Below are 24,499 nucleotides of genomic sequence, written 5' to 3'. Positions count from 1 at the left end.
GTTTAGTTGATTTCTCAAGATCACAGATTCATCTTCCAAACACATTGTACTCAGGAGACCTTTGGATGCCTTTTGTTTGGGCATGACTTTGTACCTTGTGACTGCACAGGAGTTTCCTGTAGGGACAGGGAGCTCAGGCTGGTCAGACACCTGAAGAACAAAAGGAGGGTTGATTTATGTGTGTGGGTGGAGAATGGCATTAGGAGGAGGGAGAATAATGATTGGGACAACTCCAAAATTATGATAGAGAGGAAATAATGTTCAAGCTACTGCCAGATGTAGGAGCTGCATGTGTTAAAGGGTATTTGTCAGCAGTGGAAGTATAATTGCCAGGATTGTGTGAAACCCTGCTTCATCTTGCATGTTTTTCTATGGTTTGAAAGGCCTTCAGTGACTTTAAATAGCAATTTATTTAGCCATGGAACAGTCCTGTGATGCATGACTTTTCCACCTTATTGAGCACTACTGATAAAATCCCACTCCATTGAGACTGGTGGCAGAAATCCTATCGGTCTCAGTGTAGCCAGGATTTAATCTCTATTATCTGGTGATTTGTGTGTAAAGATACTACATTAGTTCTGCACTTGGCTGAGAAAATATAGGAATTTTGCATACAAATCAGTGGAAATAAAGGCTGCATAATTGACTCTATTGACTCTGTGGGTGTAATAGACTCTTCTTGCTGAGTTCTGCCTGTAAGTAGGTCACAGTGAGTGAAAATAAAATATGCATTTCTTCTTGTGACAGTATGGTGTTGTTATAAGTAATCTAGTAATTTTTTTTTCATTAATTCTTCAGGTTTTTCTTTCATCCTAATGCCCATGTAGATGCACACACACACAAAAACAATCACCAGTATGCAGATTCTGAGGTGATATATTTTGTGTGTATTCTGTCTTCCAAGTACTGCTGAGCATGACCTAGAAATGCTGGTGGTAAATGCTGTATCGTGGAGTAGAGTTGTTAAACTTGTTTGTATCTAATCTTTAGATGCTATCAAGCTTAGGCTGGAAAAAGTAATCTGTTTTATGCTGTACTTTAACATTTGGTATACGTTATATAAACACATATAATCTCTCCACAGCAAAGTAAATATTATAGGAACTCTAAATTATAAAATTTACTCTCTATTTGGAAAATTAATAGAGGCTGAGAGCATCTAATGTAGTTGCATTTCATTTGACTTCTTATCCTCATAGAACAGAACTTTTTTAAATCACTGACATATCTGATTTAGCAGTTTGGAAAGTTCAGAGATAAAAGACAATTTCATAAAACAAAAGGGAATTTTAAACCACAATTTTTTGGAATTACAGAAAGTCTTCAGTAGAAGCAGTAATTCTTGTGTTTAGTACTTTTTTTCATTCTATAATTTTCTCTTTGATCAAATAATTGCTTTTCTTTCTTTGGACTTCATCTAGGAAAGAGTTCAGATTTTTTTTTTAATATAAGATTGATGTGAAAATATCTTAGGAATAAGCTCAACCAGACAGATCACCAAAAATACACATTAAAAAATATCATATTAAAACTCACTTTAATAAATGACATACTTTTCAAGTGTGTTCCTCTGAACTAGTCATAAATAGGACTGTGATCATGTTAAGTACCTTGTGCTTGTCTTAGATATGCCTGAGATGTCACAGTAAATTATACAGGTGTCTTTCAAAGGATACACCATAGACACAGAGGAGGGAGGGCTTGGGCATATGGGAACAAACTGTAATCTAGCTCATAAATACTAATTCTACTAGGGGAAAAAAAAAGTAAAAATAGCTCAATTGACATAATCACAGTAAATTGCAATGTTTCAGCCATTAATGATTCCAGTCTCTTGCACACAGCAGTGATTATGCAGCTCTGTGTGGATTTAGCTTCTTTCACGTGCAAGTGTTCACTGTTAAATTGCAGTAAAAACTGAATTAAATTCTAGCACTTAAGAGAAAAACACTGTTAGTGCCCTCTCAACTGCAGACATAGCATGGTGATTTTTGTGGATAGTTAAATGCTCTAGCACAATTTGAATTTCAGCTGACCAGGTAACACTTGCATTAACCCCTCAGACTAAGAACCACCTTTATGTTTGTAAGTGTCAGGTATTTCCCATGTCCAGATGTCCTTCAGTGTTTCTAGGGGTTTTTTTGTAATGCTGTTATTCTAGAATCAGCCTGGGGAAAAGCAACTTGTTTATCTCACTTGCCCTTCTTCTTTTTCTAGAAGTTTTGTGCCAGGAGGCACCAGATAATACTCCTCTATTTTTGTACAAGCACACCAGTGTAATTCCTTGGACTAGATAAGAATTGCCTTATCCCAAATGTTTTGTCAGAAACAAATTCTGGAGTAGCTTTCACAGAGGAATTGAGGAGGGGATTAACTTTAAAATGGAGCCTGATCAAATAATGGAAAAGTTGGAGTGATTTCAGGATACTTGAGGCAAGGACTAATGAGCAGGGCATTCTTGTCCCTACCTGCTGAAGAAAGCATCTGCAGATACAGAGTGGATATTAGGTGGTGTGCATCACAACCTTCTTAGGTGCAAGAGCTTTTTCTTTGACCAAAGTTGCCTTCTTTAAATGAAAAACAGCTTGATATTTAGCTTTCCCTACAGATGGGTAGATAATGATCTCTGACCATTGTGTGTAGATTTTTCCCATAAATTCTTTCTGAGTATGTAGACTAATCTCTTTTTTGAATGTTCCCATTGATTTTTTTTCTTTTTTTTTCCCATCAGTGATCTTTTGGCAGCTGCTCAGTTCTAAATTGCTTTTACCATTAGGGAGCTTTTACTTGCACCTAATCTCACAGCAGCCATTTTTATTAGATTTAATGTAACTTTTCTTGCATCTTGCTTTACTAAAAACTGCATCCTGCTGGTTCTCTCCGTGGTTTTCTTAAGAGTCTATGGAGGAGAGCCAGGAGGATCTGCTGTTAATGATAGATGGCCTGAAATTAAACCAGTGTCCTGAAGAGAGAGTGCTTAAAAGGTTTTGATGCTGTGTTTCCATGCAGTAAGCAGTCTTCTTATGGCAGTGTCCCTGGATTTATCATACCCAAGACTTTCTCTAAGTAGCAGGATTGATGAGATTCATGTGTGCTCCCTAAGGATTGCTCATGTTATGCCAGAAAATTGCAATGTCTAATATATGAGGAAAAAAAAACAGCTTCTTCCCCCTCTGCTGAGCCCTGGTAGAGAGAGCTGTAAAGGGGTCATCGAAGAAGCAGAAGTTTCAAAAATTTAGTTTATTAATGAGCACGGGAAAGTCAGTTTCATTTTGGAACTGTATGGATTAGTTGATTTCTAGGTCTTCCCTGCTGCTGTAAGGCCTCTCTGTTCTGGTGAGGTTTCAGATAAAGTCAGAATGTGATAACAGTTGTTAATGGGCTGCTGTATATTAAGATTAGTATTTAACTAATACTGTGACCTCTTTTTGCTGGCAGTATGGAAGATCACAGGAATCCTGCTGCAACACAAGGATTAATTCATTGGTCTGCAGCTTAATTATTTCCTTTTTAGTTTAAATAATCGTGGGAAAAAACCCTTCAACATAGGATGTTTGTATCCCATGAATTACTTAATAGCTCCTCAGTGACTTGTACCCCAGTTCCCCAGGAAGATGTTTTTTGGGACTAGGAGATGGTTATTAAAAAAACATCACAGAAAAACAGAAAACAAGCCCGAGAAACCTTACACACATTGAAATAATGCTAACCACCGTTGTTTTGGACACACCTTTGAAAATTTAAAGCACTGAGACATTTCAAATACTGATAGATTAATGACACAGGTAACTATATATGTTTAATGGTGACTGGAAGAATAATGTAAGAATAAACTGTAAACTATAATAGTATAGGAAGAATAAACTTGATTGATATGTCTGGCAGGACTAGGCCAAGGAACCTGGTTTGGTAAGCAGAATCAAAGAAACTAATAAGCATTAAAATTGGTTCTAATTGGTTCAGTATTTGAAATTACTGTTAAGGTGTAATGCTGTGCAAAAAGAACAGTGTTTGTGTGTGCATGTGTGTACAGAATGTGAAAAGAAGAACTGCAATTTGCACGTTGCAAAATGTATTTAGTGTAATGCAGTCACTGGAGGGAGTTCACAGGACCTCTGTCCCTCCACCCTATCTGCTTTCACTGCAGTATGAGCCTGTCCTCAGTGCCTGCTTCAGCTTCTCAACTAAAATAAGCATCACCAGTAAGAAGAGTCCTGTAAGTTAAAAGTTCTTTCTAATGAGGCATATCCAGCTTTTTAATACTTGCTGCATTTCCTGCAGGAAAGTCATCTGCTGTTCTGAGTAACATTTAATTGCTTGCACTTCTTCCACTTTCTCTGTGCATCTGAAAGCACTTTGGTAGCCACTTTTCCTTATGTCTAGTTTTAATTTGTTCAGGTTAATGGTATTGTGGTCAAAATACCTGTGGCAATTGATCATACTCTACTATTTTAAAAGAACAGTGAGTAAAGATTGACTTGTAGTAGATTGGAAAAATGTGTATTTTTAGGAAAAAAAGTAGATAGATTTCAGTCTTTTACCTTGCATCTAGTGAAAATTTTGTCCCACTATTTGTGAGGCCACATCATCAGTTAGGCTCTGAGCAAGCTTATGTATTAAAAATACATTCTTAATTATTTCTCACAAACACATACATTGTCAGTTCTCTCCTGATGTTTTGTTAACTTGAGATAATTAGTATATATATGCTGAAGTAAACACTGCAGTATGTCTATCTTTAAATTGGTAGGGGGGTTTAGAAAAATCTACATATTCAGAAGACTTGGGGCATTTTTAAGTACTGATAGGTTTAAGCTGCAGAATTCCAAAAAATAAAAGCAATGGAAACAAAAGGGTGAGGAAGGGAACATTGAAACAAGGTATTTTGAGCTGGAGAGTACATTTCACTATAACCTAAGGATATTTCCTCTGAACTCCTTAAAAATACGTGAGATAGAAATCTCAGTTCGCTGATTCATAATAGGTGCTAGATTCTAGCAGGCTTCCTGTTTCTTTTAATATCTTCCATTTCAATGAGGAACTAGAAACAATTGGTAATAACTGTTCTCAATCCATTTACAGGCCAGTTTGTTTACAGTCTATTTAATGCCTCTGGAATTTTCCCTTCTTTCTTTACCTGGAGTCCACTGCCTCTGCTCCTTTGTTTTTTAAGTACTCCTAGAGCACAGCAAGGAGCTCTTTCAGACTAGTGAAGTAAAGGTGGCATGTCTGTACTGGGGGTAGGGGGGAAAGAAAGCAGTTTTAGAGTAGGATTTTCTTCAGTTTAATGTTTGTTGTATGTTTAAGATTATTCTTTGTGCTTCATTATTCACACCAGTGACCTGTTAGGGGTGTTTGTCCTGTATTATGAATCCATACCTGAAAGTTACTATGTCCACACTGAAGTAGAATTACTGGATAATTTATTACAGGTCATTTTCTTGTAAATAAGAAAATTTTAAAATTACTTAATGAACTGACGAATATATGTGCAAACTCTGTTTGCATGTGTTCCCCTAAAGCTGGACAAGGAACAGAGCTGTAATCACAGAAGAAGAAACAGGATATTAATGTGGAATTACGTGCCTGGTGATAAACAAAGACAGTGTGATTAATTTCCGTATTTAGTGTGGACATCAGATCTGTTTGCCTATGCCCTTTAGTATATAAGACTGCACGTAATTGAACAATATCTTATGAATACTTTTTCAGCTCGAGATGCAGATGAGAGGGAGAAGTGGATCCACGCTTTAGAGGACACCATCCTCCGCCATACCCTCCAACTTCAGGCAAGTTTCACTTTCAGTTTTCACTTGTTTTACTTTTTTTTTTTCAAAGCAATGAAATACAGTGGCATGACTGCTAATATCCAACACATCCTGTATAAAATCTGGCTGTTCTATGGCCTATACAATTGGATATAGTAAAACATCTGTTTAGGTTCAAGTCTGTGACATTTTTCTTGTCCTACCATAATGAAAAGTCAGAATGACACTTTCCATTATTAACTCATGTTTATAATATATATAGTTATCATTAACTCATATTTATTTATAATGTATATTTATGGTAAGGTTCTGGATTTATTGTTGTACATTTAATTTGGGTTTTGGTTGGGGTTTTTTGGTTTTTTTTTTTGCTTAAAACTAGGAGTGCTTTTTGGGTCAAGCCTCTTGTGTGCTTGTATGCCACCTAATTTGGAAATTAAAATGAGACAGCAGCATTGAACCTCTTTCTGGATGACAAAAATAATAAATAGCTTGTTTGAAGCTGGATATCACTGTGTAAGCTGGGTATCAGTTGTTTTCTGGTTCTAAAAACAGATGATTGGATTGAGGATGGTCCTTAGCTTTAGTTACCTAGTTCCAGGATTTGGATTCTGTCATCCTTGTGGGTCACTTCCAGCTCTGGATACTCTGTGGTTCTATGATTTAAGATCAGTTTCTGGTGATACTCTAGAGCTGAATATGTCTATAAGACTTGCTGAATTTTTTTTTTTTTTTTTTTTTTTTTTTTTTTGCCCTGGAGAGAAACCCAAACTCTCATGAAAGAGATTTGGTTTGTACCATATAGGTGTCTGGTGACAGTGTAGAAATCTTAAAGCAGGTGTTCATTATTAGTGTTAAATAAAGCTTCGATTGTGCTTTTGTAGTATGGCAAAAGAATTAGGTCTCTTAACATTTGATTCAGTGTGAAGAAAGATAAAGTCTCTAATATCACATAAAGAGAAGCTTATGAAGACTGATTTAGGTGACATTTGCCCAATCTAAAGGGTTAGAACAAGCCTGAATTTGACCCATTCAACTTTAGACCCTTGTACTAGACAGTGAGTTTCAACCTTCTTTCATCTATTAAAGACCACTACAAATTTTTTAGAGAACAGCAGATCCCTGGATAAAAATTCCCATTCGACAATCAGCTTTTTTCCCCTTCTACTGTGCCATGGGTATGTTAGAAGTAATCTCTCCATCTGGACACAGTAGCTGACCAAAGGGCTGAAGAACCCCACTCTGCAGTGGATGTGAGGAGACAGGAATTACCTAGGGAACAATATGTGGATGTAGAAGGGCTGAGCTCCTTCCCAAGGGATGCCTCTTTCCCCATTCTCAGCTTAGAAAGTGAATAGGTTAATGTGAGTGGTCCTGTTTAGGGTCTGATATGAAGGAAAATGATCTGTGCTGTTTTCTCCACCTGGAAGACTTTTTATGACCTGGAGAAACAGAGTCAAGGAATGAAACACCAGAATATACATTGGTTTTATCAAAATGTACGCTTCTGCATTCTCTAGAAATTGTGAGTGTAGTTTTATTGATGGAAATAGATTTCATGATAGCAGCTAATAGTGGAACTATTTCCCATTACATAACTGTTCACATTCCTGGAGATTTTCAAACACATAAGGTATATTTGGGAGAAAAAAAAAAAAAGCCCAAGTTAGTAATTTATCTGGTAATGTTTGAGGGAATAATTAAAAACCAGAATTGAGTACTAAGAAACACATCCTCCATCCTTGTAAATATGTTCACCATTGAATGTAATATTTTGTGGGCCACTGCTGTGTGCTCACCAGTCATTTTCAAGAACCTTCTTCAGTGTCATGTAACCTTTTAGCCTCTGGCCCTTGTTTGCGGAGTCGGTGGAGTAGTGTTCACTTACACCCCCATTCAGGAACTGCCAAGGATTGCCACGGGAGCTGCTGAACTGATTTAAGAACGAAACACGACTGCACCTCCTTGCCAAAACTCTTTCTTTCATGGCTTAGGAGCGCGGTGTTCCTTCTGTTCACCCGCACCGGTGGGACGCGGGGGCGGAACGAGCAGAGGCCGAAGTTTGGGGGGATGCTCGCAGGGCCGAGCGCGGGGTGAATCCCGGCAGAAACATCCCCGCGCCTCCATGGCCGGCCAGGCCCTGCTGGCCTTCCCCCTCCCTCCCCTGGCCGCGGCTCTCGGGGCCGGGCCGCCCCCGCTCCAATCTCCGTCCGCCGTGTTCGTGACGCGCTCGGCGGGGCCGCGGCCGGGGGTCCTGCCCTTCCCATCCCGCCCCTTCCCGCCCCGCTGGAGGCGGCGCTGCCGGGGCCCGGCGGGCGGCCAGCCCCGCTCCTCCGCTGCGCTCGAAGCACCGAGGGATGGCCGGTGTGAGTACGGGGGGCCGCGGGTCGGGGCTGCGGGTGTCCCTCGGGGCGCCTCCGGGGCGGGCAGCGAGCCCCTGCCCTTGGCGGCCGAGCGGCGCTGGCGCTGCCCCGCCCGGGCACGGCGGGAGCGGGGCCGCGGGCACGGAGCGCCCGGGTGGCTCCGGCTCTGGGCAGCAGCGAGCGGCGCCAGGTCCCGGGTGCCCGCAGGGATTCTGCTATCCGGACACACAGACACGCCTTGGCTTCAGTAGCCTGTGAACAAAACGGCGTTTCATGCACTTGATGTTCTTTCGCTTTCTTTTTCCTTCGTACAAAACAGTGAAATGGGTTCTTTGGGGGATTATTGGCTCAGCGGGATGGCGGGGTCTGAGTGCCACGGCAGAGATTATTTTCTGTAAAGGCATTTTCTTAGGTTCTTAGTTTCTGTCGCTGACTAAACGTGTGGTTCACAGTTACTTAAAATCTTTAGGCGTCTGGTTTTGCCCAAAATGTATCTTTTCTGAATCTTTTCAGTCTGCCTGTGCTGGTACAGGAGAGTTCAAGTTTGAAAGTTAGACTTAGAGCTGACTTCACTGTACCAAAAACTCATCTGAGCTGTCAGAAACTGCACCAAACCCCCGGGGGTTCGTGTGCTGTGTGAACCAAATCAGGAAGGATTACGAGTTAATGCGAGGTGGAGAGGTGAAGTGGTGTCTTTGTGTTCTGTAGTCTGATTAATCTTGCTGCTTTTATTTTTGCCTAAATGTTCTGCTGTGCTGTCCTTCACCATTTATAATGGAAGTGTTTTTGAAACACAGGATAAAACACACTTCTGCCCCCCTCCCCCCAAGCCTAAAATGAGCTACAGTCATAATTGAGTCATAAATACATAGAATGTGTAAAGGGACAAAAACTGTCCAGAGGGCTGACAATTAGTAATGTGGTATCCAAGGGGAACAACAATAGGGAGGAAACATTTCAGAGACACTTGAAGCCTGATGTGTTTGAATTTTGAAACTGAAGTGTGTTGTGTTTTCGTATGCTTTTGTATTAATGCTATTACTAAAAATACACGTAGTAGTTCTAGCATTAGCTTTGTCTGTGGAAAAGTCATTGAACAGATGGTGTGATACTACTGGAAATGCCATTCTGAACCCCGCAGAGTTTTTCCCCTTATCCCCCCAAATTGTTACTGTTGTGGCATTAGCAGGCCTGTGGCTTTGCAGTGGCAGCACAGCAGTTGCCTCATACCCACAGGACCTAAGGGGGGAGGGTGTGCACGGGGTGAAGGCATGTTGTGGCTAAAGTTTCACGTTTGTGTTGGGAGATAAGTTATCTCACATTTTCTTCAGTTCCTCACCAGCATCTTATATCAACCAGCAGTCCCATTCAGACAGGACATGCTTCTAATTGTCCTGCTTTCCTTGCTGTCTGTCAAGTACACCCTGGCAGCACCCCACTGCTACAAGTACTTTTGGGCAGTGGAATTTGGCTCTGGAATTGTCTCGTGAGTTATAATGGATAGCTCATGTCTTTTAGGACCACAGTAACACAGTAACTTCCTTATTTGATCTACACAAAACTACTTCAGCCTCTAAGTGGCCTCTGTAGAGACAAAGAAACTGAAATTATGAAGGTGGGCCATTTCTAACCACTATTAAAGTGAAAGGAATTGAGTGAAAATTAATTGCTTTGTAGGTTGATAATTCCATAATTTAAACAAGATGTTTACTTCCTAAGTAGCAAATGATAAGAAAACTTGATTCTAATAAGTGGGTCTATGCTGGCTATTGTGAAGAGTAGATACAGAGGTTGAAACACTGAGTTACACCATGACTTCACCAAAATGTAGGAGTTGGTGCTGCTTCTTGAAGCAGTCCTGTCTTACTTCTCCTAGCAAAAGGGAAGAGGCAGTGTGGAAAGAAGGGTAGAATTTGGAAGTTAAAATTGCTATTTTTGCTGCTCTCTCTTTCTGCATTTATTTTTAACCCTGATTAGTTTCCACATTGAGTTGTTTATGTGACAAAGTAAATGTTTATGCTGACTCAAAATAAAGAGCAGAGTGAAGGCCAGAGTAAACAGCAGGGGAACTGATTTGTTTCCCATTCATTTATGCTGGTGCAAAGTGTTTATGAAATATTGATAGTAGCAGTTCACTTAGTATCACATTAACCAGAATTTTTTCTGACCTTTCTAAAGCTGCGAGCAAGAGCACAAGGTAGAGTAAAATTTTCATGTGTGTTAAGTATATTACACTCTAAAGTGTATTATATTGTTATTTACTGGCTTTTCAATGCTGCTTCTTTTGTGAGTCAAGAATTCTTGCATAAAACTAAAACCAGGCTCTTTTAGATTAAGTCTATATCCAGTGTAGATGTTTTCCAAGTGCTAGGGGGAGGGCATAGGGTTGGTAGCCATGCTGCCCTTTTCAGATTTTGCTAATGAAATAATCAGAATAGTGCCTGAATACCCTTGTGCATGTGTATTATGTGCATTATCTGCACTGATTATAGATTATAAAGGTAAAGAAATGGGACTCTGAGATACACTTCATATTTGTGAGGTTTCAGAATTGTAACCTATGCTTTAAAGACACAATTTTACATCAGTGTGTAAATGTTTCTGTCTTCTGAACTTTCTGTTCTCCTTGAAGATCTGATAGTATCTACAGGTACACAGTCTTTGCCAAGCATTTTGTGTTTTGCAGAGTAGAACCTTTTTTTTTTTTCCTGTAAGAATTGCAATATTCTGTTTGGAAGGGTCGTATGCTTTCCACAACCTGTATATTTGTTTTCAAACGCTTACATTCTGAGCTTCAAATATTGCATAAAAATCTAGCAGAGGGAAAAAATAGAGTTGTTTTTGCCACCAAAGTGCCCTTGTTTAGTGGCTTACAAGTTCATTTCTTGTTTTTCTTCAATTTTTTATCAGTGGTCCTTACAGGCAATGTCCAGCTCATCACAATCAAGCATGTAGGCAGGGGATATGTTTCTGATGAGATACTGTGGATGAAAGGAAAACATTCTTATTCACTCCTCCAAACTAACTTACACAGGAATTTTTTGTTGGATTTGGAATCCTAATTAGATGAAGAATGTAGAAGAAGTGTCTTCAAAAAGATAAGAAATTCCACTTTGTACAGTTTTCTGCCTTCCTCCCCCAGGAAAGCTATTATTATAATGCTTTTATTTGAGAGATATAGTTGAGTTTTTCTGGTATGCTTCTTTTAAGGAGGATGCAATCTTTTCACCCCATCTGAGTTTGAAAGAACTGGTTTAAATTAGGCTGAATTACTTCTCAGCATGGACAAGTTTTGAATACAAATGCATTAGAGATATGTGTGACTTCTAATTTGGAGGACAAGGAAACAACATGAAACTCCCTTGGTGCTAGCAGTTCTGTAGTGAAAATAAGGCTCATAATATGTATTTTTAATTAGGTTATGTTTTGTTGTTGCCCTTCTGTTCACCTCCTCCAAAAAAAGGATTGTGTATAAAGGGAATAATTTTGCAGGACTCAGCAAATTGTTTACTCAACTCGAGAGCAGCATGGAAACCCTTTCCTAGGAAAGCCATCCTGTCTGGTCACTCCACATCACTGGTGATCACAGAGATCCCACTGGGACACTGATCTCAGACTGGTCAGTGCTGCTGGGCCCTGCCTCCTGCAAACACTGGCATTGAGATGTGTCCTGGAGAGTCTGGGCCTTAAGCTTTTGCTGTGTCCTGAAGGGGAGGGACATTCCAGAAGTTGTGGGAGGGAGGGAGGATGAGGGAAAGAATGCTATGGTACCTTTTTCTTTTTTCTCTAGAGTTCTTATCAGTATTGTTTTCTTGGTGGGGAGCAGTCAGACATCAAATTACTTGTTTTGACACCAAACTTCTTGGTTTGGAAGGTGGTGGTCAGACTAAAATTTTTAAAATGACTGCCTTCTGCAGCTATTTCATCTGTTAATTCTTTTAAACTTACATGAACACAGAGTCTTTATTTGAGGTTAATAAAGTGTACTTACAAATAGATGTAGTTACTCAATGGAAAAACAAGTAATACTACTTCAGAGAGGTACTGACAGTAAGATAGAGTCAGTGTATTTCTGAAGATCAGAAATAGCCTGGATTCCTGTTCTTTTCCATAATCTGAAGATACTTATTTTAGAATCACAAGATGTCTTCATCTGGAGAAGACGTCTGGAAATCACCTATTCCAAGCACCTTCTTATTGCAAGGCAAACTTGTACTTTAGATCAGGTTGTCAAAAGTCAAATCCAGTTGAGTTTGGAGCTCTGCCCTCCAAGGGTGGAGGTTCAACAGTATCTGCAGGCAACCTGTTTTGTCAGTCTGTGAATAGGTGAGCAGAGTATTTTACAAGTTCCTCATAAAAATTTGATTGCTCGTGAGATGTGCAGATTGGTAATGCCTGAGTTTACCAAGCTGTTAAATGCCATTCTAGTGACTCTGCTCACCTGGTTCTTTTGAAGCCTCATTTCCTTCATGGCAGGGAAGGAGAGAAAGGGTCCCCATTTTACCTTTACTGTGGCTTTGAGAGACCAGAAGATCAAGAAATAAGCATTTATTATGCAAATGTGCACTTCATGTATCTCCTCTCTGTAAATTACTGCTGGGTTTGAAATACTGATTGATCTTGTTTGCTGTTTATCCAGACTCTTTTTTTCTATGGTATTGCTCTTTTCAACTTTTCCAAGTATTTTTTGGTTTTCAATTCTAAAACTATGTGAGAACTTAAATTATTAACCTAATCTCATATAAGACAGGCTAATGAATTTGCTGAGAAGATTATCAAATTTCATCTTAACTACTCAAGAGCAAACTAGTGAGATGCTGCAGCTTTAAGTACCTGTGCTTTGCAAAAATTATTCTCATGTTTCATCTCTGTTATATTCAGCTTGACACTTTACCTGGTTTTATGGCTTTCTCTTTACATTGTTTGAAGTTTTAATTTTCTAATAGAACTTCTTAGGTTACAATTTTCACTCTGTGTTTTGTGTGGGTGTCTGCTCAGTTGTAACACTGAATGTTTTGATCAACTTTTCCCTTAGTTCTAAGAGCCTGAAATTTAAGAATGGCATTTTATCTTTAAGCAACAAATACTAGATAGTTACATGTTAGTAGTCACAGAGTGAGGACTGAAATAAAAATCAGCATTTTGATGCAGCATACAGATAACATGCACTGTAAACTATATTTCTGTGTATAGTGTCTTCAGCAGAAATTTCCTGTGTAGTTTGTGTGGTTTGGTGTATGAAATCTGACCTCCAAAATTTTTAACTGAGCTTGCAGGATCATTTGCAGAACTGATGAGGTTGGCTGGTAGCTGTACAGACAATTCCATTTTCAACAAGGAAATTGAATACTAATTTCACATTATTTCAGATGTAGTTTCAGTGTAATTTAAATTAGTTTGCAGGAGTATCAAAAGTTGCTGGGTTGAGAGCACTCTCCCTACTGCCTATTAGTTTTTTTGATAACTTATTAAACTCAGTGCTTTTTGAATTTATTTTTTGTCATAGTCAAAATGGTTTCTTTTTTTCTCTTCTTCTCCTTCTCGTTTCACAGCACTATTTCTAAATTTGGCTGGTGTTCACTGTCTAATACAGTATACCCATCTGTATGGATAGATATACTCCTGTAGAGCTGTTGTCAAGATCTGCATGCCCATCTGCAGTAAATGAATAAAGAATAATATTTTCTACAGTCAGTAGATGGGTTTATGTTTTAGGCTGTGTGGGATATTGTGCAAGTCATTCCACTACTGCACAAAAATGCTCACACCTCTAAAAAGCCATCAATAAAACTCTTAATATGATGGCCCAGTATCATACAAAAAAATTGTCTGTTCTGACAGAGCAAACAATTCCAAAGAAAACGTTGCAGTAATGTGGAATTTTACAAATGCAGATTACCTGTCTTCCTCCATGTGGAATGTTTTGTCCCACTGCTTGATCTTTACATGCTCAGACTCCTGAGATCCTCAGCAGTTCAAACAGCAGTTGATGGTTTCAGCAGAGTTTGAAGTTGTCCTCTTTGAGATCACTGTGACCACAGGTGAAAATATTGAGGCTGGTAGCAAAGATGTCACTGCTGTGACGTTCTCAGGATTATTTTATCTTACAACTGATGTTTGCTTCTTTATCCTTCATGGATTTTTCCTACTATATATGCTTAGTGTACGATTTTTTGTACTGGGTGTGCTTCAGTATTTGTTTCTCAGTTCCATTTGCATTAAAGGTATTATATAAATAAACCTTTAATGTGTTTACATAGCATATGTGCACAAAGGCAGAAGTCATGAAGAATCCTCTATTTTCTTTCCTCTAATTAAAGATGTGGTATCCCAGGGGGAATTTGTTTGGGTCTTTAAATCAGTGGTGTATCAGTTTAGAGATAGGAATTATGTTATATACAGAAGTGTGCTCTGACTGTTATTAGGAGAAACAAGTTTCCAAGCAAGAAAATATAAAAGTAATCATTCTCATTGCACTGATACATTGTCCCTGGTGGTGTATGTGCAACACAGTGTCAAAATTCAGATACAGTGACAAGGATGCAAATTGTAATAGCTGGACAGGAACTAGGGCAACCTGGGCTAATAATTTTGAACTTTTCAGATCAAAGGTATTTAAGAAAAGATTTAGCAGTTCTTGCTAGGGAGCTGTGAGTTGAGCAATACTGTCTGAAGTGTGAAAAGTGCAGTTATCCCATTGGGTATGATTTGGGCTTCCCTAGCTGAAGTGTAAGGCTATGGAAACACAAGACAGTCTTCAGAAAAATGTGAATTCTCCTTTATATTTTATAGAGAAACTTTAATCAGTGTAATTTAAGAGGATTTGGTCAATCATAAGTAATGAAGTACTCTGGTGTGTGATGAATATCCCCCCTCTGAAAATGTGGAGCAATTTACTGGTACTGATTTAGCTGCAAATAGAAGCCAAATGTGTTCAGCTGTGTGCCTGTGTTTGCACGTGGTAGGATGAGAGACAAGGCAGCATTTTCTCAGTCAGATGGCAGGCAAAACCATATTGTTGTTGTATTTTTTTCCTCCTCTGAAACACTAATTAAATATTTGATTTTTATTTGTTTATTTATTTCTAGGGTGTGGATTCAGGATTTGTTCCCAGCGTTCATGATTTTGACAAGAAACTTACTGAGGCTGATGCTTACTTACAGATCTTGATAGACCAGTTGAAGGTATGGTAACTAAATATTGCATTTAGTGTGTTGGGCTCTGTTTGTCAGGCTGGATTTCAAGGCCAGCTTGAAAGGAAGCTCAACAGAGAGAGTCAGGATGGAAATGCCTTTCTCTTAGGATTGTTAAAAATTGGAATATCTCAAGCAGATTTATATAAAATGGTTTACAATTGCTGAAGGATTCTGTTTTATAAAAAACCTTGATGGAAAGCAAGGTTAAATATGTTAAGTTTCATTTTAAAGCATAATTAAATCATTGTGTTGCTCATAGCATTTAACTTGAGAAGATTTTGTCAAGTGATGTGTAACTACAGTTGCAGATAGTTTCAGACTTTGTTGCAGTGGTGGTGGATAATCCATGCTTTGTCCTTGAGTGAAACATTCTGTAGGAGTGTTGTACAATACAGCTCTTTTAAACTTTGTATTTTAAGAATAGATGGGACTGCAAGGAACAGCGAGGTCATATCTCTCAGTACTCACCTTACTGAGAAAAACACTTTTTGCTGCTGCTTAGGACACCTTTTTCCCATGACTCAGCTGATTAAAATTGCTGTTAAATTGCTTCAGTTCTGCTGGGTTGGATTTTTTTCCCCTGATATAATGTGCAAGTATTGCATGTGGGATATTCAGCAAAAATTCAGTTGGAGGGTAGGGTGGAGAGGGGGATGAGCACAGCAACAAAAATGAAGGTAGGCAGAAGAGATGCAAACAAAATTCAGAGCTGCCCTGCAAAGACTTGATCAGGAGCTGTCTTTGTCTGCCACTCTGGAGCCATCACTTCACTGACAGAAGGTATTTAAATGTTTACACCTTCTAATTCTTATTTCAGGCCAGCTGGGGGGAGGGGGATAGAAATTAATTAATAATGAAAGATGAGTCAGTTTGAGGATGGACAGAGACCAAGATCACAGTCTATTTTTAGAACTAGAAATCAGCCCTCCAGGGAAAGGGAACACATGAGAAGGTTTGAGGCAGGCAGTTGAGTGGAGAGCTGCAGCTCACTTCCTAAAAATTACATCCTCTTCTCTAAGCTACAAGGGTGGATGTGATGAACTTTCAGCATTATCCGTAGTCTTTCCTCTTCCTTGAACAGCTTCATGGTTGTGTGTGCACCTCAGAGGCCTCTGTTAACTCTTTCAGCTCAGCTCGTGTTAAATGCACATGCAGGCTTTTCAGTGAGGGTTTGTTTCACTTTGTTTTGTTGCATCTCATATCCCAGTTTTAAGAAAATAAACATAAATTAATGCTAGGAAGTCATATCTTCCCCAAAAAATGTGCTTAAGTGATTTGGATCATGTACCTGAATCAAGGTACCTGGAAGGGTTGATAAGAGTTAAAGCTCTTCTGGTTAAATGCTTCATAAGCCCCAAAGGTTTTTGCTGAAATAGAAGAAAGGCAGCTGGAGGTGTTCTGATGAGTTCACTTAGGTTACTTAAGCTCACCTATTTTTTCAAATAATGGTAGAATTGTCAGGCTTAGCTGTGAGATTTGGTCTCTTGCAGGATGGGATGATGTGAGAAATTAGTTACAAATCTGTTATATCACAAATGCTGTAAAGAAATACTAGGCCAAAACTGCTTTGGATCCTAATACAAGGTTTGTATGACTTTATTAAATGTTTTTGGTTTTGAAATGTTGGTGTTTCTGTCTGATTTTATATGGAAAAATAACACTTTCAGTATTTTCACAACTATCTTTTTCTTTCAGCTCTTTGATGAAAAACTCCAGAACTGCAAAGATGATGAACAGAGAAAAGCAAGTACATTTTATCTTAAAAATTATCAGGTGGTGTTGTGCATCAGTTTGCTGTAGTAGAAATGCTAAGTATGCATTTATTGGGTTTCAAAATCACTTCAAGCAATTTTAATAACTTACAACAGTTGTGTTGTGACTAAGTTTCCAAAAAAAACTTTTAGTAGTAATGGGAGTTATGACATTAAAAAAAGGTTGCAGTCTATCAGAAATAATTGCTCCTCTGCTATCCCATATATTGAAATGCTTCCAACAGTGTTGAAAGTGTTTTAACTTAAATTTGCTATTTTTTAATCTTTAACAAGAATGAGTCTTTAATGTTGGTAAGAATTACAAAGCTATTCCAAAGGAAAAAAAAAAATCCTCCTAATAATGTATTTCACATAATCAGTCTGCAACATGTATAGGTCTCTGACACATTGGAAGTCTGAGAATACTACAGTTCATTCTCTGAAGTGAGGGTGCCAGAAATGTAGTGCAAATGTAGTAGAAATGGGGAGCACTGCTCTTCAAGCAAGGTTGTAATTCAATTAAATGGTTTGTGTTCTTTGCATCCCCTCCTGTTCCATCCCAAAGTCAGCTCTGCAGGTCTGGGTTCAACCACTGTTTAAGAAAGGCTGGCACATACCTTTGGTGGTGTAGTTTGGCCTCCTGAAGTGTCATGCTGGTTTAATATATTAATTTGTGTGTGTAGAGGAGGGATTTAACAATTCTTCATGAGGGTTTTCTTCTCTTCAGAGGAGTTTCTTCTCTTCAGCAAATTCAGTAATTTTGATATCATGAAGTAGTGGTGTATTTCATCCTTGTTCCCTCCCTCAATGTCTCTTGTGGAAAACAAGCTGTGTTCTCTTGGTGTTTGATTTCTGTTTTGAAAACTCTTTGATGTTTTCTGTTTCGTTTTACTTCCTTTTAATGGTTGTGACCTTTCAAATGTTATTCATCTTACCTGATGTGCTAGGTGGTGTCTTGGGAAATTCTTTCTCATGTGCAGGCTTTTAAAAGAACTTTGAAGTACCTCTCTGTCAGTGTGTTTAATTTGTAGACAACTGACCACAAGAGTAAGGTTTAAGGATTTTGTATTTCTCCTTCAGTGTGTTTTACTGGGAAGAGTTGTCCTTCAATGTTGACCTCCCTCCAGATGCTACTTTGCAGATCAGGCAGTACTTTCTTTTTTTCCTGTGGCAGTGCTCCTAATCCCTAGGGACCTTCCACATGTTGTGCTGACTTTATTTGTCTGTGCAAGATATCTGTGGGACAGATGGATCGACTTTATAGAGAAAGGAGGAGGCTCATTTCAAAGAGGCTGGCGTCCTCTGGTTTTAAATCTTGATGAGGTTTGCTATTACTACAGATTCCATTTATTCTCTATTAAAAATGAAAAAGACTTGACAAAGCATTCTTTTGTCTCTGCCTGTACTGAGAGGTTTTTTGATACAGTATTTAGCAGTTTCCCTGTTTGTTTGTGGAAGTATGGTTCAGCTGTCACATTATGAGCTGAGTGTAATCTGCAGGGTACTTCCAGCAAACCCATAGTTCTTTCCTCCAAGGGAAGAAGTTTTGGATATTTGAGTTTTAAGTGCTTCCCAACCAGCTGAGTGCTGTTCTGCAACTGTTTATGGCCAGAGATTTCAAACCTGAGTTGTTGTTTTTGCAAGTTCACAGAGCACTGGTTGAGCTGGCTTTTAGTTTCAGAATATTTGGTCTTTTGAAGATGATGACATAGGTTATTGGTGTTCTGACATGCCTCAAGATCTCCTGGATATCTTCCTTCTGACATGTGGTAATCTCTTGAATTTGGATGAAGACAGTGCAGATGTAGGCCTGATGAAAATGCAGGGATTCTCATGAATACCCTGTGCTGCATTGCTGTTCTTGCAGAAGTGCAGCTAGCAGGGTATGGTGGGATCATGCACAACCAGCAGTGCTCCAATTCTGCTGAATCTCCTGGTGGGGTACAATGTTTGTATCTGATTGCAGAGGAAGGGAAGGGGAGGTGTGATCTGATCTGATCAAGGTGAAGACAAGACAGGATCTTGCTTTCTTACAGTGTGAACAATATTACTGGTTGGCACTCCAACCCAGCTTTTCTGTTCAGTTTGGTGTAGTTATCCTGACCACACATCAGGGAGAAGAAAACTGGAGCACTCAAAGGCATCACAGCAGCAAAGAGGTGCATGTTTGCAGGCTGGAACAAAGCTGACATTACTTAACAGGATTTGGAGGCAAGTGCAGCCTGTTTAAGCTGTTTGGTTCAAAACAAGTGCTTTTTGTGGAGTAAATCCAAGGCTGAGCACACAGATTTGGGTTGCACCTTACAGATTTCAACCGTGAGTCAGCTCCCCCTTCGTGCCTCTGCTGCCACTCTGTGCTGGTTGAGCTGATCCCTCTGTAGTCACATGATTGTTGAATGAGGCAAAAATCATGTTGGATGAGAAAAAAAATAGCTTTCTCAGTGATTTCCTAAAAAATCAGATGTCAAGGAGATGCAATGAGCAGCAAGTAGAGGGAGTAGTTTCAACAGCAGCCTGCAGCTTGATTAGGTTAAATATAGCAAATTGCATTCTGCAATTGTAAATCTGCATTCTGCAAATGTAGATCTGCAGGAAATTGGTGTGTCAGATGAAAATATGTGTATTCATTACTGAAACCAGGGGAACAGTCTTACTAAAATTTTATCTTGATTACTTTTCAAAGACTAGGGAAGATGAAAAGAGAAAACTGTGATAAATGATAGTAGTAAATGTAAATGTTTGGGGGGGTTTTGTTTTTGTGGTTTTGTGGTTTTGTTTTTGGTGGGTTTTTTTTGGGTTTTTTTTTTTTTTGGTAATATATTTTATCTTCAACATACTTGCTTATGGTTTTCCTTACAATTTTGTAGTGTCTAAATTATCAAAGTTCTGTGTGCTGTGTTCTTGCAAGGTGGTTATAGAGCACAAATGTAAAAATACTGCATCAGTGCAAACTGTCACGGCTTAATTGTCCCAGCTCACAAAGGATTCATTTCCAAAGAGGAAAAAACTATGATTCTATAATTTGCTGAAAGGCCTTAGAAGTCTGCTTGTCTTGAGGATTTTTCCCTTTCAATCTTCCATGTGATCTCTGATAAAATTACCCTTTTGTCTGTACCTCTGTGTAAGAATAACAATGTCTCAGTGAACTGTTTGGAAAATTACAGATAGGTGGGGAGAAACCAACATCACTGAATTGCATCACATGGCCTGAGGTCACTTTCTTATTTTCAGCAAAGGTGATGTCACTGAAGGGGCTGAGATCTCAGTTTATTTGGTGTATAAATACTCTATAACCAGTTGGGGGAAAAATGAGTAAAGAATGATCAAAGCTGCTGATGGCTGCCTCCAGTTGGCTGTACAGCCTTGAGACTGCATGATCTCCTTCAGCTGCATCATCTTTCATCCAACAAGATTTGTGTGTTTGGGTGCATTGCCTAGTCTATTTTGGTGCTAAAAGGCTCAAAACTTCTATGCTGTCTTATTTTAAATGCTTTCTTCGATATGTGTTGATAAAGTTTAGACTGGAAGTCTCGCAGAGACGTGAAAAACAAACAAAAACAAAGCCAAGGAATTTTTAGCTGTTGGCATGTTTCTCTTCTAGCAGCAGGAGTAAATATAACATAACTTCATGATATAGCATCCCTCATATGATATATCCTAGATAAACATGATCCAGCTTTTCCAGTTTCTAGTAGGAAGGGCTGAGTCTGGGTTCTGTTTGGCCACCTCTTGCCAATTAATCCTGAAGAAAATGTACAGCATCCCTTGAGTAATATCTAGAGCATAAGAATTATATCTGGAGCATAGCTGAAAATTTCCCCCTAGGAATTGCCTGAGAGGCTGTCACTGCATTTGTTTTCTTTTTAATCCACAAATTGGGACCGTTCATTTCTGTGGATTTATAGCTGCCTGTTCTTCTCTTGTGCTGTTGCAATGCCTGGTGCAGGGAAAGGATCCTTTACACACTTGGATTATTCAACAGTCAAGAAGATTGTGACTCAAGTCACATGAGACACTCAAATTAATCAAAACAAAGAGCTCCTGTAATTGCATTAGTAGAGGTTCAGTGCTGAGTCCAGATCAGTGATTTTGCCTCCTGCAGACAGAGCCAAGGACATCAACAGGAAGCATCTGCTCCTGAACCCGGTGACGCCGATGTGGAACATGGCATGCAGATGCCTTTTGCATGCCTGAGGTGCAGTTCCACACAGGAAATCTTTATGAACCAGTGTTTCTAGATAAAATTCAGTAGGCACATTTCCAGATGCACTTTTACTGGCAGTGTAGGAAGAGCAGGAACATGTGTGCACTGTTATTTTCTGTGATTTGTTTCAAGCTGTGCTTAACTGCAAATGTTTATTGTACTTGAATGATGGTCACTTCATGTAATAGAGTTGAAATGTGCCACCATTCAGTGCACTTTATAAGGACACAAAACGAACTTAGAATCTTCATGCTGCATTTCATTTTTGTTGATGTTATGCCAAAAGGAAGTATAGATTTTAATGGGTAAATGTGTATAATGTCACTGTTAAGAAATTCTTAACCTTGTCATCTTTAAGCTTGAATTATCAGTTTGACTTCAGGCTTGTCTTGCAAATTGTGTCTATATATGGAAATAGTCTTTAACATGTTACTTAAGGGGTTTTTTTCCCTCCCCCAATTTAAAATTAAAATACTGTGTTTATACAGTATTTAGGTCAAACCAGATGCTGGAAATTCTGTCTTTAATCAAGCTATTTTGATTTTTCTTTTACAGAAAATTGAAGGTCTCAAAGAAACAACCAGTGTAAGTTTCTTTAATTTTTGTAACTCTTATATATTGATTCTGAAATTCACCTTGTTTTCTTTGGGAATTTCTTAAAACCTTTTTACAGAAAAATGAGAATCCATATTAGGTCCAACATTGTGATGGCAGAGACAACCTGGTTCTGGTGCTGTGTTCAGGTTTCTGTTCAGCACCTTGGAATATGGAATAGTTGGGATTGGAAAGGGCCTCTGAAGGTCTGTAGTCCAACCCTGTGGTCAGAGCACCATCAGCTGGAACAGGTTGCTCAGGACCAAATCTAGTTTGGGTTTTGAGTAACTCCAAGGCTGGAGGCTTTACAGCTTCCCTGGACAATCTGTTCCAGTGTTTTATCATCCATAAAAGAATAAAAGGTGTTTTCTTCTGTTTAAGGTGATTTTCTTGTATTTCTGTTTGTGGCCATTGCTTGTCCTGTCACTGGGCTCCACTGAGAAGAGTCTTGCACTGGCTTCCCCTGCCTTCCCTGTCAGATATTGACCCCCCCTTGAAAAGGTCTCCCTGAGCCTTTTCCTCTCCAGATTAAACAAACCCAATTCTCTGAGCTTCTCTTCCCATGGTAATTTACCTGCCTGCAGCACTCTGGGAGTTTAGAGCTGACCTCCATTTCACCCTGACAGCCTGGCTTTATACTGTCTGTGACTTTGGAAACTTCAGTTTTCTGTTGCTGTGCTTTTGTCTCTTGGAAAAAAAAAATGGGGAAGGGAAAGTAGGGGTTCAACAGAACTGAGTGTCCATTTAGTTCACACCCAATATTCTATATAACTAATATATACAAAATATTAAGGGATAGTAACACAATCTTTTCTGATATTTTTCTTTTCCTAGAGCATGGTAGAATCAATAAAACACTGCATTGTGTTGCTACAGATTGCTAAAGTAAGTACTCTGTAAACTATTCTGAATTTTAGTGATGCAGCATTAATCTAATTGAAACCTAAAAGTGCCTTGTATATGATCCAGGAACAAGAAAACAATTATAAATTGATTTCTGCTTTTATTTTAATGAAGTTTCTGAAATACTGAGTTCCATAGCAGACAGTCCTGTAAATGCTCATGGTAACAGTCACATTGGTTCAAGTTTTCTTTCAGATGAACTTTCTTTTGCAGAGTTTGCTATTAGACTAAAGAAGAACTTAGACAAATGTCAGGTTGACATACAGGAACTTAACAAAGCTCTTCTTTCTGCTTCATTTAAGAATGTGGTAAAGTAAAAAGGGGAGAAAGATTATGGAAATAATGAAACCGGTTTGGCAAGGTCTGTCACAGGTCTGAAGTTCATGATGATGTTGGAACTTCTTGAAGTTAGAATTGTTTTATTTGAGAATGCAGTGTGGGTAAAGCACTTACGCTTTTCACCTACGTGTTCCATTGGATTTTAAAATTTGGGGAGCTTTGGATTTACTTTTTGTCAGATTCTGCCATTACAGGTTTAACATTCTATATTTAGCATATGTGAATTATGAGCTGCTGATTTGTGTCTTGTGACCAAAGTGGAGGGAGGTGATATTTTGTGAAGAAATAAAGGTATTTTCAGAATTTCAGGCTAATCTACTCAGAACACTTTCTGATTTATCCAGAAATAGGCGTGGGCTTCTCAATTATTTTTTTTCCTGCAATTTAGATCAACCATTTGTTGTGGCTGTGGAATGCAAGACTGCTGTTTGTCTTCATTTTAGATGCCAGATGTGTTGAACAAAATCTTGAGTGCAATGAAAATTGAAGTGTTTAGAATCTTACAGGATCAAAAGTCATTCACTGAAAGGATCAGTGCATGTTTTGTGAAATTCAAATTTCATATCATTTACTTAAGATTTTGTGAAGAAAATGTTTGTTAATGAAGAGGCTTGTACAAAACTGAAACTTTTTTACAAGCACAAGTGTTGAAACACTGAAATAGTTTTGTGCCACCTGAATTTGGAGCTAGCACAGTCTTTATTTAACATGCAGTGATGCTACTTCAATCCACTGTAGTGCTAGCAGAAAAGCTTTTCAGTATTTAATTTGCTGGTTTCTAGTCCTGGGTATATTTAGAGGTGTTCTAGTACAGTGAAGTCAGTAGACAAAATGTCATTTTTTAGGGATTTGATGGAGTCAATTGTAGACAGGTTAGATAGTAATATACTGATTTTCTTATCTATATGTGATTTGCTATATTGAGGAAGCTGTTGGAGAAACTGCAAGGAATTACTAGCTAGTTTTTTCTTAATTACTGTATAAATGTATTTAGTAGTTATTTTCACAGGGGTTTAATTCCTGTGAAATTTTATTCTTTTTAAAAAAACTCTGCTATGTAATTAGCAAATGTGAAATTGCAGAGTTATAATCTTCTCAGACTGTTGATCAGAGCTGACAATAGGTGGCTGAGTCATATTTCTTGTTTCTGTTGAATATCAAATCCTGTTTCTGCTCTGTGAGAGTCTATTGGGAGTTAGACAAACGTGACCACTTATGCTGATGCTAAGCATGTTTTGCAGTTCTTTGGGTGGTTTGCTGATAATGGACAAAGCTGGTAGTGGCAGATGAAGTCATTTAGATCAGGTTCAGTACTTTACTGCTCCAGCTACCATATGAGTGTAAAGGCAGGTGGAATTTGAGTCCCTCAAATGTGCTAACA

General features: G+C 38.7%; 1 protein-coding gene across 4 annotated transcripts in view; it reads left to right on the top strand.

Annotated features, from left to right (window-relative positions):
• Window positions 1-24,499, top strand: part of OSBPL9 (oxysterol binding protein like 9) — a 58,209-nt gene that overhangs the window by 19,121 nt on the left and 14,589 nt on the right. For 3 of the 4 annotated variants that reach the window (XR_008432332.1, XM_053950380.1, XM_053950378.1), the window contains exons 4-8: window positions 5,713-5,789; window positions 15,220-15,315; window positions 17,023-17,070; window positions 21,838-21,867; window positions 22,711-22,761. Coding sequence is in view for 3 of the 4 variants with exons in the window: in XM_053950380.1 (XP_053806355.1) it covers window positions 5,713-5,789; window positions 15,220-15,315; window positions 17,023-17,070; window positions 21,838-21,867; window positions 22,711-22,761 (302 nt within the window). In the remaining variant the exon portion in view is untranslated. Of the gene's footprint in view, window positions 1-5,712; window positions 5,790-8,054; window positions 8,135-15,219; window positions 15,316-17,022; window positions 17,071-21,837; window positions 21,868-22,710; window positions 22,762-24,499 lie in introns of those variants that run through there. The other variant, XM_053950381.1, reaches the window with a different exon arrangement.

This window comes from Vidua chalybeata, chromosome 9 (assembly GCF_026979565.1).
Source record: "Vidua chalybeata isolate OUT-0048 chromosome 9, bVidCha1 merged haplotype, whole genome shotgun sequence".
Lineage (NCBI taxonomy): Eukaryota > Metazoa > Chordata > Aves > Passeriformes > Viduidae > Vidua > Vidua chalybeata.
This window is presented reverse-complemented; position numbering and strand designations above follow the sequence as displayed.